Source organism: Phocoena sinus, chromosome 12 (assembly GCF_008692025.1).
Source record: "Phocoena sinus isolate mPhoSin1 chromosome 12, mPhoSin1.pri, whole genome shotgun sequence".
NCBI classification, from domain to species: Eukaryota; Metazoa; Chordata; class Mammalia; order Artiodactyla; family Phocoenidae; genus Phocoena; species Phocoena sinus.
The window spans coordinates 31686163-31702616 of record NC_045774.1 but is presented as its reverse complement, the minus strand read 5'-3'; the positions used below and the strand labels follow the sequence as shown (position 1 = coordinate 31702616).

Here is a 16454-nt window from a genome sequence, read left to right as displayed (position 1 = left end):
CATTTGTGCCTTATTTCCATGGGAAAACATACTCTCCAAATAACGTACTGACATATACATTTATATAACCTGTTCATAAGCTGGAAATGTCCTTTATAATGCTTCTCTGTACATATGTATTCACATATCCAGATGGTCGCCTCAAAGCCCTCCTGTATTACTTCCGCCATAAAATGCAGCGTGACGTGTGACAGACAGCTACTCGAAATTCAGAATCTTTTCCAACAGAAATAATACTTTTACATGGTAAATGGGTTTCAGGCCAATCATTTCCCTTCCCAACTTCAACTCCCATCCCCACACCTATTAGGTCAGTAACATGCCCAAACGTAAATACTACGTTTTTATTTACTAAAAACGTAAATACATAAATTTTCCAGCAGAATTTGAAGTTAGTTTAACATTTACTGGGAAACCTAAGTAAAAATCAACACGTGATAGATGAAATAATCTGACTGCAGGAGACCCAAGAAAGAAAGGTCTAAAATGTTAGGGGAAGAAAGGGTAGGTGGCTGGGTTTATGTATATGTATCCAACAAATGTACAGATCCAACAAGGCTTCCTGAAGGGGGAGGCATGGGGAGAACTAGAAGTGGGAAGTTAGCAGTATCACTAGGAAGAAGGGTAACCTGGTCTGAAAGCACAATTATTCTTGACCTGATGGCAGATGTATTCACCCTCCACGGTGGCTTTGGATCAAGCTACAGGAGGCTAAAGACACCTGTTACTATGTTGATATAATACCCCTTGCTCTGAATTTCATGCTCACAACGATATCCTGAGATTTAGCACCATTTGACGACTTTCTTATTATGAAGGAAAGAATTAAATGACCAATAAATCTAAATGTGTCATTCTTCCTGGCAGTTATCTCTCACTGTAAATTCATTTCCTGGAATTCTTATGTCTACATTTATAGAACTGATCAGCAAGGGCACTTTTCCTCTGCCTGACTCGGGCACTGTGAGTAGAGTTAACGTACATCCCAATGCTGAGCACCAGACGCTGCACAGTGAAATTCTCCCAAGTCCGATCTTGTTGAAGAACCCACCCTCCACCAACATTGTCACCAATGCTTGGTCCAGAAATGTTTGATGAACAAAGCCACAAACTTTACATAATACATAGCTTAGGACCCAAACCAAGTGGATAAGAACTAAACTATACCTATTAATTGCAAAAAAACAAAATAACGTATGTTAAGTAGAATAGCATTTCCATCCATTCTTTTCCTATGACCTACCTCTGCTCTGCCCAATTACACACACATGCAAAACAAAATGGACTATCTAGACACCTGCAGGAAATAGTGAATCAAGAAAATGAAAACAAAAAGCATCTATAAGAAAACAACAAACAACGTCAAAACAGATGCTACTAAAGCTACCACAACCAATTAAAAGTCTTTTTATAATGAGATATCCAGAAAACTTCCTGGCTATATTGAGAGAGAGGGCCCACTTCACTTTATCCTGGTGATAAAACAGGCTCACTGTCCAGATTTTCCTAAGTAGAAAGTGGACTTCTAATTAAAGATGGTAGATTGAAAATACACATTTAGCTCTGCTCCCTATGGAAGCTATTCTAAAATGAAGTGCCTAAGTGCACACATGAGCACAACACGCACATATTCTTTTCCCCCCTGACAATGGAAAGGAGAAAGAGAATGGAATCAGTGCCAAAAAAATTTTGGAAAGCAGACTGGAAAAGGGTAAACAATAGAGTCCATGCATTTTTTTCTATTTTATGTTTACTTTGCAACCTCTCCTATGGGTGGGAGCCCACCTCTTCTTAACGTTTAGCAGAAGTGAAGAGATTGATCCATTTGAACCCCAATGATATTCTGGCTTTGCAGGAGGAGAGGATTCCTAGTTAAAGCCAAGCCATGCAAAGTCTGGGCTGAAACTGACAGCCCTGGCCAGCATGGTTTGCTCCTAACAAAGTTTACATTTTATTATGTTATCCTTGGCATATAAGGAAGTAGGCAGGGGCTTCCCTGGTGGCGCAGTGGTTGAGGGTCCGCCTGCCGATGCAGGGGACGCAGGTTCGCGCCCCGGTCCGGGAAGATCCCACATCCCGCGGAGCGGCTGGGCCTGTGAGCCATGGCCGCTGAGCCTGCGCTTCCGGAGCCTGTGCTCCGCAACGGGAGAGGCCATAACAGTGAGCGGCCCACGTACCACAAAAATAAATGAATAAATAAGATAAGGAAGTGGGCATTCAAGCCTTTTCTTATAACCCCAAATTTCTGCTTGGATTTTACTATTCAACCATTTTCAAACGAAAACTGTACTAGGCTAAGTATTGCCGAGTTTTCCTAAGTACATCATTCTTCAAAGTCTAAGAGTTCCTTTCTCCTCAATGAAGATTTGCTTACCATCTCCAGCCCATAATAACTTGGCACTTCTGCACTTTTATCTAAACCATAAACAGTACTTTATCAACTATATGCATATTCTTGTTTCACAGGTAAAGTTTACCTCTGAAAGTAAAATCTGTACTCAATTTAAGAGGAAAAATTATACCTCATACTTTTCATCTTCTCAGACAGGAAACAAATCAATATTGGGGGACAAAAATTACTTCTAAACCCACAATATATATTTAAATGAATACTATTTTGAGGCCAAATTCATAAAATACTGTGGAAATATGACTTCTTTAACTTTCTATTTTTCTTAAAAATTATATACCATCACTAAAGAAGGTCAGTAACCAGTCACTAAAGTAATTATTAAGAAGTGAAACTCCGCATTCTTTTTGTCCAGCTTTTTCTCTTATTCACTTTGAACAGCAACACTTGGAATAAATCTGTGAAAACTATACCCTCTTAAAAAACAGCAGTGACTAAAACTGTTGGATTATATAAAGAGGCTGGTATCAAACCTCTAGCCAGATGAGCACACCACATTTTCTAAGTATCTTTTTAAGAAACTAACAAATACCATTTCCATTAAAACTTATGTAAAGAACCATAAGCAGCAAACCTCTGTAGGTTAGCAGATTCTCTGTGAACTATTTGCCTACAATCAATTTTGACACCTGATTCAGACAAGCTTTCTGTGCTATAGCAGAAAAGCTTACTAGAGTATTACTATTTGATTCACTTTAAATTGCTGCTGAAATACAGAAAGAGATCAGTGAATATAACAAACAGATCACAATAAGACTCAGATTGTTTCCTATGTTAATAAGTAGATGATGCACAAAACTAGACAACTCGTAACAGGTTAAAATGGCATATCCTGCAAATATAGCACAGTTATGAAACGTAGTTCAGTTAGTAGTTTTGAGGCTGTCTCTCTAGAATTAAAAAAAAAAAGAATAATATTCCTAATCATAACAGAGTTGATGTGAAACTCTGTTGCAGAATATAACAAATATAAAAATAGGAATCTGACAGATCGTTTTTCAGTACTTTCATCATGTAGCCACCTTGCATGAAGAAACTGTTCTTCTGACCAATCCAGTGCTTTTTATAGACTGTATTTTATTATGCTATATTGCATTTGATCCCTTTAAGATTCAAATGTTAGCATATTAAAGTGCTGTAAATAGGGATGATAAATTCTGTACATGTTTCCACTAGGCCACAGAGCCTTGATCCCCTGCGGAAAGGATGGATGGAAAGAATGGCCCCAGCTCGAGCTTCCGTGAAATAAATTCAACAACGCTCACAGGTAAAGGCAAGATTCTGAAATTTCTGTTCCTCCATTCAAGTTCCTGCACACAATCTCCATAGAAACCTTGGTTGGGGGGAATAGGGAGACAGGATCAAGGAGGAGAATATTTGGCAAAATTTCCTAATAGTTGAGAAATAAAAACTGTCAGAAACATCTTTAATTTGCTCAGGAGAAGACTGGAAAAGAGACTGGAAATAAAACAGTAATGAAAACAGAGGGATTCCCAGCGTAAGGGGTTTAACAAAAGATACTGTTTCTTGTTGAATGAGAGAAAAATAAAATTACGTATCATTTGATGAACTCTGAAAAGGAGTTAAAATTTTTTTAATGCCTACTTATGTTAGAGAGCAAGAAAACATATCTGAACAGATTTTAAAGTACAAATTTTATTCTGAAAATGACTTTCCCCACTATTTCAAATGTTATTCAACCTTCAAATAATTTTCATTCCAAAACAGGAAAAAAAATTCAAAGATCTGGTGCCTGTTCTACTGTCACCCTCAGGTGAGAGTAAAACTTAAGGGGCAAATTACTAAGGAGTCAGCTTGCCTGGCAGCACGTGTGAGAAAGGGGCAGGCAGAGATAGACGCTGCCTTCAAAATTACCTCAGGATGGTTACTCATAGTGAGAAGTTACTTTCAAGTGTCAATTTAATGCTTTCAAAAACCACTGATGCAAGGGCAAAAACGGCAATCCGCAGATTTTGAAACCAAAAGTGGGGAAGACAAAGGAGAACGAATGTGGTTGAATTCTTGACGGCTGAAAAATTAAAACCATATCATTCTTTATTTTGCTCAAGAGAAAAAAGGAGCATTTGAGAAAAAGAGGCAGGAAGTAAATAAGGTGTTAATTATACTCTCCTCTCCAAGCCCAGCCTACACCCAGCCAGCCAGCCATCTGACCTGTGGCAGCTCAGATTTGTGTGAAAGAACTCTTAGGCTTCTGGGAGTCCACATTCTCTCTATGCTGTGAGATCCCGAAGGGCCAAGACCACTCCTTACCCACGTCTGCATCGCTCTCACGCCTCGTCGGTTCACAGCCTTTATAGAAATTTAATAAATCATTTTCATTTATTTAAACCCATGAAGTGTTTCTACAAGAAGTTAGCCTACTGTTTCTAAGAGCTTAAAAAGCAGGGCAGCTGTGGATAGAAGTAGTAATATGAGAAGGTGGAGGATTAAACACACACGCGCGCGCACACACACGCACACACGCACACAAATCTTTTCTAACTGTAAAGGATGGAGAGAAGAACTGGGAACACAAACGAGCAAACACAATCATTTAGCTTAGATAAGGATAAAAGTTGTATACACATATGAGAAAGCAGAGAGAAGTCAACAATAACTTTTTATGAGTAGCGCTAAAGGCAAAGTCCTGCGTTGATGCCCTATGGGGAGACAGAAGAAAGTTCTTTTTCTCAAGGAACAATCCAGGTGAAGAAACAACATAAGCATGAGAAAAATCAAACAATAATACAAGAGTTTAGCTGTTGTTCAACACAACAATACAAGAGACTCTCACAAGGCAGCACGTGATTGTCCAACTACTGGTGAAAACAAGTTCAGAGGAAGAAAAAACATCCGGACAGCTGGATCTAAGTTGGACATTAAAAGATTGGGGGGAATCGTGTGGACGGGGAAATTGAAATGGCAGAGATGATCTGATCAGAAACTTGAGGGAAGAAAGGCCAGACAATTCAGTGCCTTCTTAGAAGACCAATTTGGCTGGCAAGGGAAAACACAGAAAATCCTATACTAATAGATCAAAAGACCACCTGAGGTCATACGCAACAGCGTCCTGAATGCCCAGCTAATGAGTCCGCTCTGCTCCTGTGAACCCCTCATGTTCTTCAAGCTGGACCAAAGTATTCAACTACTCACATGGCATGGCAACCTTTTCCCATTTACTAAATAAAAATTACGTTATTGGATAGAATTATCACCTTAAACTCCTTTTTGAGCTTAAGGGATAAATGGAGAGTTAACCAGAGACATTCCATCTGGACCTATGTCACTGGAATTTTAAATGGCATATAATATATGCCAATTAAATTGTTCACAGTTCTATTTAAATCATATTTAAATCTAACGCTATTTTGCAGGAGCTTAGAGGGCCACAACTTCCAGATCCGCTACAAGATGTAGACAGTTAAAACTATTTAACTCGTAAACCTAGCAAGGGATGATTATACAGAAGTCTAAAAGAACAGCCTTGGAGGGTGACAGTAGACATAAACAATCAAGTAAGTAAATAAAACCCTCAAAAGCAATGATAACAAATTGGATTTCTGAGGCCAGTACTCTGCACAAGAAAGGCAAGAAGACCTTGACACATTCTACTGCCTGATAAATAGTTTTATCAACAGAACACTGAGGAAGAGCGCCTACATTCTGACAGCCTTATTCATAGCACTGAGAAAAAATGGCACTGACATTCCTGTGTGGGCAGGAACAATGCCCTCAATTCTCAGACAAAATCAACACGTGGGAAAAACTTTCAGATGCCAGAGGAAAATGTGAGCAACTCTAACTCAGAATGCACATTCACTTATGCTTCCGAAGTCTTACAGGGACTTTCACATTTATTTTCAGACTTTAAAAATATATATACAGACTTATCAGCTGTAGTAAAGCCAGCTCAATCCTAGAAATAGAGGAAGCAAATATTTTCATTCTTACTTTGCAATCTGAGAATAGAAGAAAAAAGAGGAAGTGACTTCCCCAAGACATCCAAAGAGTCAAAAGAAAAGTAAACACAGATCTCCTGACTTTATATCCATGGCATCAACTAAATCTTACTGTATTTTTCCTTAGAGGAAGGAGCCCTGCTGTTTTAACACATGGTGTATGTAAATGACTTCAGTGGCAATATCACAAGAGTCCTCCTATAGCAGAGTCCCTGGAACAAGCATGCAAAATCCAGGAGACTCCCGAAAATTCTTTACCATTAAATTCTGGTACCAAAGGGGCTTGTCACATACCATTGCATATCTCAATGAGATAAAAATAGACATAGCAGAGAGTAGAAATTATAAATTTTCTTCATTAAAAACAATAATCTTGGGCTTCCCTGGTGGCGCAGTGGTTGAGAGTCCGCCTGCTGATGCAGGGGACACGGGTTCGTGCCCCGGTCTGGGAGGATCCCACATGCCGCGGAGCGGCTAGGCCCGTAAGCCACAGCCGCTGCGCCTGCGTGTCCAGAGCCTGTTCTCTGCAACGGGAGAGGCCACAACAGACAGGTCCACGCACCGCAAAAAAAAAAAAAAAAAAAAAAAAAAAAAAAAGAAAAGAAAAGAAAAAGGAAACAATAATCTTCAAACTAAAGATTTTTTTTTCCAAAAAATATTTGAGATCTCACTTTATTATTGAGATGACAGACTAGTATACAAATGTAAATTGTAATTTTTACTAACTTTAATGAAAAAATACTTCACGCAAAGATTTGGAACAAATGCACAAGAGACTCGGCCTTGCGTCAAAATTAATGCATGGCTTAGTAATAAGCCTATTGTCACATAAGCCAGAAATAACATTAATTAAAGTCAAGCCATTTCCATATTGTTTTTGTACTTAACTAAAATCATTCTCCAAAAATGCACCATTATCCAATATTTATGCTCATAAATACTGTGTGTGTGAAGCATTTTTTATGCACTTAGTATTAACATATACTCTCTTCAAAAGAATGCAGACTTCAAAGATAACAGTTTTTGAAAACAATGTTGCCATGGCTCCCTGGGCAGTTTTCTCCACTTAATTCCTGAGGTTTGAGAATACGTTCAGATGGTCCACGGGAGAAAGAATGTAGAAACAGAGAGCCAGGAGAGGGCAGGGGGCTGGGAGGAGGATAAAAAAGGCTATATGGAGATCGATCTATCTATTTTAAGGGAATAATCTGTGAAGCAGAGACGATATTAAGACACCAAATAAACAAAAATATCCCCAAGAATTATGTTTCTTGATTTAAAACTTATTCAGTTAATACAGTAACACTGACATTAAATGGTATAAAAAGGGTATTTTTGTTGTCCAAAGGTACTGACAGATAACAAAAACAGGAATCTGCCTAACTTTCCCAATGCTCTAATCACATCGATAAAACCCTATCTATAAAGACCACTGGTGTGTAGCGTAACCAAGGCAGTGGATAAAAAAAAGTCCCCCTTAAATTACTGCAGCCATGTTCTAATCTAATCGAACAGCATTCTTGACCTTGCTAGTTCTTTTATACTAATAACTTTACAACCTCTGGTCCATTTCTTCCAGCTCCTTTTTGCTCTATCGATCAGTTTTAATCATCTTATCCTGGCATTTCTCGCCTTGTAGAACTTCATCCTACTCTACAAGGTCCCTATTAAGTCAGGCTGTTCCAACTCCTCAGGACCTCCTGTACAGGCCATGCTTCCCTCTACTGTTGTAGGTGCCCTAAGTGAAGGCATTTAGGCCCTCTTCAGTGGGCATGCTACAATCTAAAAATCTAATTGAAAATTAGATACATGTACATACAGAAAGAAAAACAGCAAGCAATAACTATAGGCCTCTAAAAAGCCATGAAAGACATAATCATCATCTTTAATGACAGTAAGCAGCTGGAAACAAATCTAATCTCCCCAATCAAATAAAGTAAAAGTAGTTATTTCCCACACTGTATTCACTTCCTTAAGTACTTGCAACTTAATTTATAGTCACAGTTTCCCACAACATACTTCCCCCCAAGTAGTCCTCAGACACCCGTTTCCGGTACAGAGCTACAGAACGACAGCTAAGCAGCATCAGCACATCACCCCATCTGCCTAAGGTCAGTACTGGAACTGGGAAACGAGAGCGTGCTCAAACCACGTGATGGCTGTTCTTTGGGCTCTGCTCCTGATGAGGAAGTAACAGCAGTGTGATCAGTATCAGACCCATTCTAATGATACTGAGAACTCAAAGAACCTAGATAGGAAGGAGAACTGGATAAAAGAGAAATTAATCAAAAGAGGAAATACCACTTATAACACCTGCATTGTAACAACTATTGTGACACTGATGAACTACAGCCTCTGGTCAAAATATACAGTCACTGCCTAGGTTTCCAGGTGCATAAAATCTGCTGTGCAGTCACATCACTTAAGTCTACTCAAATTTTGTTCTGCTTTGTACTTGACAGGAAAAAAAAAAGTTTACACAACACTTATATGGACACGCTTATTTCAAATGTATCTATTATCCTCAAAAGTACATTCTTATAATGGTATATTAACTAATCACTTATTAGCTGAAAAGACAACCTGTAAATTAATACAGTCATTGAAAATAAAGACTCCTCTGCTTCTCCAACCAATTTAAGTTGAACCATAATGGGATGAGAAAATATGAAGAACTGAATGGCAACTAAAAGTACAGTATTTCAAAACTTATACATTCAACAAGAGGTACCTGAAAGGAAAATTAGAGCCATGAAAGCATAAAGCATACATTTTTTCCCAAATATTCAACTCAAGAAACTGGGGGAAAAACAGAATAAACTCAAGGATAAAATAAAGAACAAAATGTTACAAAACAGAAAAGAAACAAATAAAACCAAGCTGCTTCTTTGAAAGATTAAAATGGTTAACTCTATAGCAAGAATGATGAAGAAAGCACAAATAACACAAGAAATTAAAAATGAATCAAAATCAAAGATACAAGATGAGAACACTACGAACAACTTCATACCAACAGATTTGTCAAGTTAGATGAAATGGGCAGTTCCACTAAAAATATGAATTACTGAAACTTATTCAAGGAAAACCAGAAACAGACTATTGGAAAATAAAACCCATGATTTAAAGAAAAAAAAAAAAAACACCTCCCAACAATATTCTTCCCAAGACAGTTTTTTGTTTGTTCGTTTTGTTTGTTTTTTTTAATTTGGCCATGCTGTGGGGCATGCAGGATCTTAGTTCCCCGACCAGGGATCGAACCCGTGTCTCTTGCAGTGGAAGCGTGGAGTCTTAACCACTGGAATGCCAGGGAAGTCCCTCCAAGACAGTTTTAAAGGCAAGTTTTACCAGATCTCCAAAGAACAGTTAAATCCCTAATTTAGGCAAATTTTTCCAGAGAATACTAAAGGGAAGCAACTTTATGAGATTAGTATATAACCCAGATAACAACATCTGATGAAGATAATTTGATAAAAGAAAATTAAAGGCAATATATGCAAAAACCCTAAATTAAAAATACAAAATCAATGCCAAATCATCATGAACAAGTAGTATTTATATTAGGAATTCAAAGACAGCTTCATGCTAGAAAACAATGTAAATTACAACATTAATAGATTACAAAAACATATGATCCTCTCAGTTGATGCAGACAATACATCAGATAAGATTCACTACCTATTCATGTCTTTCACCACCTATTCATGAAACTTTCTAGTTTAGTCTTAGAAACTAAGAAAAGAATATCCTTAATCTGAGAAAGAATGCCTAGTTTTAAAAATCCTAGAGCAGTCTTAGAAACCTAAACAAAACTTATAAAACGATGCTCAGCCTCCTGAGTTGTAAATTATAGGATTATTTCCATGGTTTCAATTATTTACCATGCTCTTCCTGTGACAGGATCATACTTGCCCACCTACTGTCATCAACCTTAACCACAGGACTTGCTTGGTTAATGAGATGAAAGTGAAAGTGGTACATACTACTTCCAAGCAGAAGATTCAAGAGCTATAGTGTGGTTCTGCCATGTTATCTTTCCCCTCTATTGTGAGACCAACATTTCCCAGGTGGAGCATACACCTTTAATCTTGGTCCAAAACTGAAGAAGACATGGAACAGAGCCCACAGCCTACCCACCAAGGGCATATAACATGAGCAAGGAATAAACCATTGTTATTTTAAGTCCAGAAGATTTGGAGGTTGTTCATTATTGCTATTGTTGTCTTTATTGTATAACCTAGTAAAAGTTGACAGTGATCAAATAAATGCTAATTAAAATTTTGAGACGATATTTCACACCATTATGATAGGTCAAAATTAATAATTCTAATAACAAAAAGTGCTGATGACAATGTGGAAAAACCTAACAGTGGTTGCTGGTTGGAATTTAAATTGTCACAACCACTTTGGAGACCGCTTTGCCAACATCTGGGAAAACTAAAGAAGTAAAGCAGCATCTTAGCAACCTAGCAATTCCCTTCCTAGGTGTCTACCCTGCAGAAACTCTTGCACAAGTAAATAAAGAAACATATATAATAATGTTCACTGAAGCACTGACTGTTATACTATATAAAAGAAATTGTGCCTCAGCAGGGGAATAGATAAAATAGGTTAGTCACTCAAAGGAATACTATACGGCAGTTAAAATGAATAAAGTAGATTTACACGTGATAAAAAGACAAGTGCAGAGAAAGAGGAGAGATGGGAATAAGACTTTAGCAATACCTTTAATGCTTTATTTCTTTTAAAATATATCTAAAACACACGGCTAAATGGTGACATCTGGTTAAAATTTTAATGATAAATATACAGCTCTCCTATTATTTTTATATTTTCGTGTTTTTTTAAATATGACTTTTTTTAAATGACAGAGAACAAAAATAGATTTAAACCATAAAGCACATTGGTCAACCATGAGCTTTGGTGACAGATGACAGGGGCCTTCAAGATTATCTAAGTAATCCTATATTCTAAAGATAAAGTCAATTTCTGGGCCTCAGTTTGACCCACAGAGGTTGAGTAAGTGACTCAAGGTCACATAACAAGTTATCAACAAGTTGATTCTCAAAATCTAGACTTCCTAACTTCTAGGATAGGTAGGAAAAATGAGGGACATGTGATCAAAAACAATGTAACTGAGTCAGGTTCAGAACACGGTTCTACTGTTTCCTTACTGTCCCTACCCCTACTACTGAGAGATATACAGTATTATTCTCTCTCTCTGAGAGCTTTAAGGATTTTTAATCATCTTTTGTACTCCTTTTCTCAAAACAACTAACATAGCAGAACTGTAACTACATGAGTAAAATTAAGTTCTACATAACTAATACAAAGGTAAACGTTAAGGACCATGAAGCAGTCATCTTAGTAGTTCAGCAGTCAGGTCCACGACCTTCACAGTCAAACTGCTGGGGTTGGAATCCTGGTTCAACCACTAACTAGCTGGGAAACTTTGGGCAAGTTATTTAACCTCTTTAAAGCTTACATTCCCTCATTTTACAATGGGAATACCCATAATAATACCTACCTCATACAGAGTCTTATAAATATTACACGAGGTAACTCATTCAAAGTTCTTCACACAGTTCTTCAGTAAACATTAGCTATTAGTATACGTCATGTAAATAAAGTAATTTAGCTATGAAAAGCAACAGGCTCTTTTGATTGTCATAAAATAAGGCATTAAATGCTTTAAAAAAATTACATTGGCTTTGGTCAGCATCAGTGCTAATCAATTATATGCTTTGCAAATCAAGAGTGTTTTTTAATTAAATGAAACTAAATTAAATAAGCTAGATTTTAAATCATTGTCTGTCTCGGGATGAAAACACTTGGGATTAAACTGCTGAAATTTCATTACTCTGAAATTTCAACCTAGTGCAATGTTTCTCCTCAAGTGAAACACTTATGGCCATGGGTAATATTCAAACTATTTAATGCCCATCCACAACAGACACCAGCCAATACACATGACCAGTGCAGCCTGGCAGAACATCGGCCCTGCTTACCCTTAAGGGTCAGGAACTATCGTTTCTAACGGAAAGGATGACCCTCTTCTATGTTTTCTTGTTTTGCTTTTTTTTTAATGCAGAATTGCGACAAACTATCTTATAGGAACACAAAATCTATTCACTGTGCCAGGCCACAAATGAGGGCAGATGATACTTTTACTTGTCATTCCACACATCAAGATAGTTCTATCAGCTTCCAGTCTCACCTCCAGGTCACAGCTGTACTCGGTGCCATCTAGGAGGGTCACTTTGCACTGAACAGTTTTGGTCTTCTTGGTGGCTTTCTGAGAGGCCTTCTCTGCTTTTAGCTCATTGGTCTGAACTTCCTTTGTCTCCCTTTTTGCTGCTTCATCTAATTTGTCCTCCTGTATTTCCTTTACCTCCTCCTCTTCTCTCTCTTTACTTACTTCTTCAACAGGCTGTGGAGGAAAAAAAATTAAGTTCATACTAAAGGTGACCAATTTGCAGAAGGCAACACACAAAAAAGGAAAATCTTAAGTAAGAACTGTTATTGTTATAAACACTGCGAGCCTAAAAGACTTCAAAAACTTTGCCAGAAGGGGTATTTTCCTACATTTTGTTTCCCCCAATCCACCTCCAATTTTCTCATTTTGCCAATTTGGCAACATCAGCATTAAATGAGTAAAAGAAACTACGTCCCAGCAACCACAATTTAAATACCATGTCAAATAATATTTCTAATTACAATTTCATACCATGGCAAAACCGAGGCTTCATCAGGCAACCAAAAGGCACACACATACAAATCTACTTCTTCCTATCCACTGAACCCCTAAATAAATCAGATACAAAGGTGCATATTATTTAAAGGGAGAGGTAGAAGGATTCTGAGAGTACCTGTCTAACCCTAAAATGAATAGATATGACTTTTTTATGATCTGCATATACAGGGGATTTTTTTTTGCTTTATTGTTTTGAAAGTTTTAAAAGGAATAACAGGAGAGGGCTGTGGTAGACCCTCGAAGACCCATATTCCAGATACAGTAAGCCAAAGCAGTATCTTAATATAAGATCACTGAAAATGATTCAAAACAAATCCTTTTTGTTAACATGGTTACTCCATCAATGCTTTCACTTCCAATCACTTCTCAAACACACTTTGTGTCTCCAGACTGCTCACCACAGGTTTCTCTTCCTTGACGTCGACCTTGATCTCCTGTTGTTTTCTCTGGGCTGTTTCTTCAGCGTCACCCTTGGCCTGCCTTTCTTCTTCAGGAAGAGATTCCTCCTTATCTAAAATCTGCTCTTCCCCAACAGCTTCGGTAGGCTCTTTTTTATCTCCTCCGTCTTTGGCCACTACTAAGTTATAGGACTTTTGTTTCTTAAGCCACGGGGGTATGAATCTAGAAATCCCCCTGCTCTCAGATGGATCCTTCTCTTTCTTCTGGCGGCGTGGACTACTTTGGCTTTCAGCTGGAGGAGGTGACTGGGAACCTTTTTCCTCCTCTGGATCAGATGACTGATTCTGCTGATTTTCTGCTACTTCTTTCAGTTTCTCCTTGGTTGCATCTGCTCCTAACTGGTCAGATTCTTTCTTCACTTCAGATGTGGAGCCCACTTCAGTAGTCATGGTCACAGCTTATTCTATAAACAAAACAAAATCACCAAAGGTTATTTTACAAACTCTCCCAGTTTTAATTTGGAGGCAAGGGGCAGGGTAAGGAAGGGTGGGAAGGGGAATGGCAGAAAGATGACAGGGAGGAAACAAATTTAGAAAAAGAAGGTTCAGAAGCACAAGAGACAAAGGAGACTGCTTCCCTTAAAGTTTATAATTCTCTATCAGAATCAAAGAACCAAAACTAGCACCACAATAGAATTAACTCTCCGATTCTGTACAGAGAAAACTTCAAAACATCAAAAGCTCTAGGAAGATTACTTTTGTTTGATTTCATCTAGCTATAAACAATAATTCACCCCAAAAATTCAACTTTTTCAGGAAAATTCAATTTTTTAAGGAAAATTACCTTTCTCTATACTTGGTATTCCTTATTCTACAATATGAAAATGTTACTGATAATGCTAGAAAATTCTGAGACACATTTCACTGCAATTTCACACATTAAAACCAAAACTTTTTAAAATGTTAGTTATTATAAAAATGAATTTTAAGCGTTGGGGGCTTAATTGCGAGATAACTAAATCTGGAACAAAAATATCTTCTTTTTTGTTCCAATATTAAATCCCATAATTCACCATCACTATTCTAATGCAAAAATCAGTCTTCTAAGAAAGGCACTAAAACTATAATCAAAACTCCAAACCTCCATCCCACCCAACCTCATAGACAGTTTTCCTAGTATATGTGATTATAAGAAAAGTATCTAAGGGTCCCAAACTGAACCAAATGAAGACATCATAGGGGTGGGGGGGAAATGCATCTAATAATCAATCCTATCATAACTAATGAAAACAAAATTGAAATTAAATCTCAAAGTATCTGGCTGTCTAAATTTTATACAAGCAAAGAGGGAGTTTAGAAAAACAGTAGCACCACTGACATAAAAAAACAACAGGCAGGCACTTGAAAAGATGCTCAACATCGTTAATCAGAGAAATAAAATTAAAAACACAATGAGATATCACCTCACACCCATGAGAATGGCTATCTTCAAAAAGAACACAAATAACGAATGCTGATGAGGATGTGGAGAAAAGGGAACCCTCGTACACTGCTGGTGGGAATGGAAATTGGTGCAGCCACTGTGGAAAACAGTAGAGAGGTTTCTCAAAAATCTAAAAGTAGAACTACCATATGATCCAGCAATTCCACTCCTGGGCATATATCCCCAAAATGCAAAACACCAATTTGAAAAGATACATGCACCCCAATGTTCATTGCAGCATTATTTACAATTGCCAAGATGTGGAAGCAACCTAAGTGTCCATCAACAGAAGAATGGATACAGAAGATGCAGTGTATATCTACAATGGAATACTCCTCAGCCATAAAAAAGAATGAAATTTTGTCATGTGCAACATGGATGGATTTGGAGGGTATTGAGTGAAATAAGTCAGACAGAAAAAGATAAATACTGTATGATATCACTTATATGTGGAATCTAAAAAATAAAACAGATCAGTGAATATAACAAAAAAGTAAGAGACTCATAGATATAGCAAACAAACTAGTGGTTACCAGTGGAGACAAGGAAAGGAGGAAGGGCAGGATAGGGGTAAGGGATTAAGAAGTACAAACTACTACACATAAAATAAATAAACTACAAGGATATAATGTACAACACAGGGAATATCGCCAGTATTTTATAATAGTTATGTAAGTTACAGGTGTACAACATAGTGAGTCACAGTTTTTAACCTGTAACTTACATAATATTGTACATCAACTATACTTCAATTAAAAAATGAAAAAAAAATTTTAATAAAAAACAATAGGGCTTCTCTGGTGGCGCTGTGGTTGAGAGTCCTCCTGCCGATGCAGGGGACACGGGTTCGTGCCCCAGTCCAGGAGGATCCCACGTGCCGCGGAGCGGCTAGACCCATGAGCCATGGCCGCTGGGCCTGTGCGTCCGGAGCCCGTGCTCCGCAACGGGAGAGGCCGCAACAGTGAGAGGCCTGCGTGCCACAGAAAAAAAAAAACAATAGGCATGGACAGCAGACACAGCACACTGTCTCCTCTCTTGCCAAGGATAAAGATACTCAAAGGCCTGGCACCCTGACTAATGGGAAATTTCACAGCTATCTTCAAAAGAGGTACAAACTTGAAAAGTTCAAAAAATAAAACACACTTGATTTTTCTTTTTAAAGATTTGACATATAATTCACACTCCATAAAATTCACCCTTTTAAACTGTACAGTTAGTGATTCTAAGCATATTCAAAAGGTTGTGCAACCATCACCACTGTTTAATCCTAGAACACTTTCATCATCCCCAAAAGAAACACTGTACCATTAATAGTTACTCTCCAGCCTCTCCTTCCTGCAGCCCATGGAAATCACTGAACTACTTTCAGTCTGTATAGATTTGCCTATTTGACATTTCAAATAAATGGAATCATACAACTTGTGGCATTTTCTCTTAGCATAACATTTTCAAG

The 16454-nt window shown here is 37.7% G+C and overlaps 1 protein-coding gene across 35 annotated transcripts in view; it reads right to left on the bottom strand.

The window, feature by feature from the left end:
- Nucleotides 1–16454, bottom strand: part of EPB41L2 (erythrocyte membrane protein band 4.1 like 2) — a 214590-nt gene that overhangs the window by 98319 nt on the left and 99817 nt on the right. For 34 of the 35 annotated variants that reach the window (XR_004352470.1, XM_032650775.1, XM_032650789.1 and 31 more), the window contains 2 exons: nt 13519–13982; nt 12584–12796 (listed from right to left, as the gene is read on the bottom strand). Coding sequence is in view for 34 of the 35 variants with exons in the window: in XM_032650775.1 (XP_032506666.1) it covers nt 12584–12796; nt 13519–13968 (663 nt within the window). In the remaining variant the exon portion in view is untranslated. The remainder of the gene's footprint in view (nt 1–12583; nt 12797–13518; nt 13983–16454) is intronic. The other variant, XM_032650788.1, reaches the window with a different exon arrangement.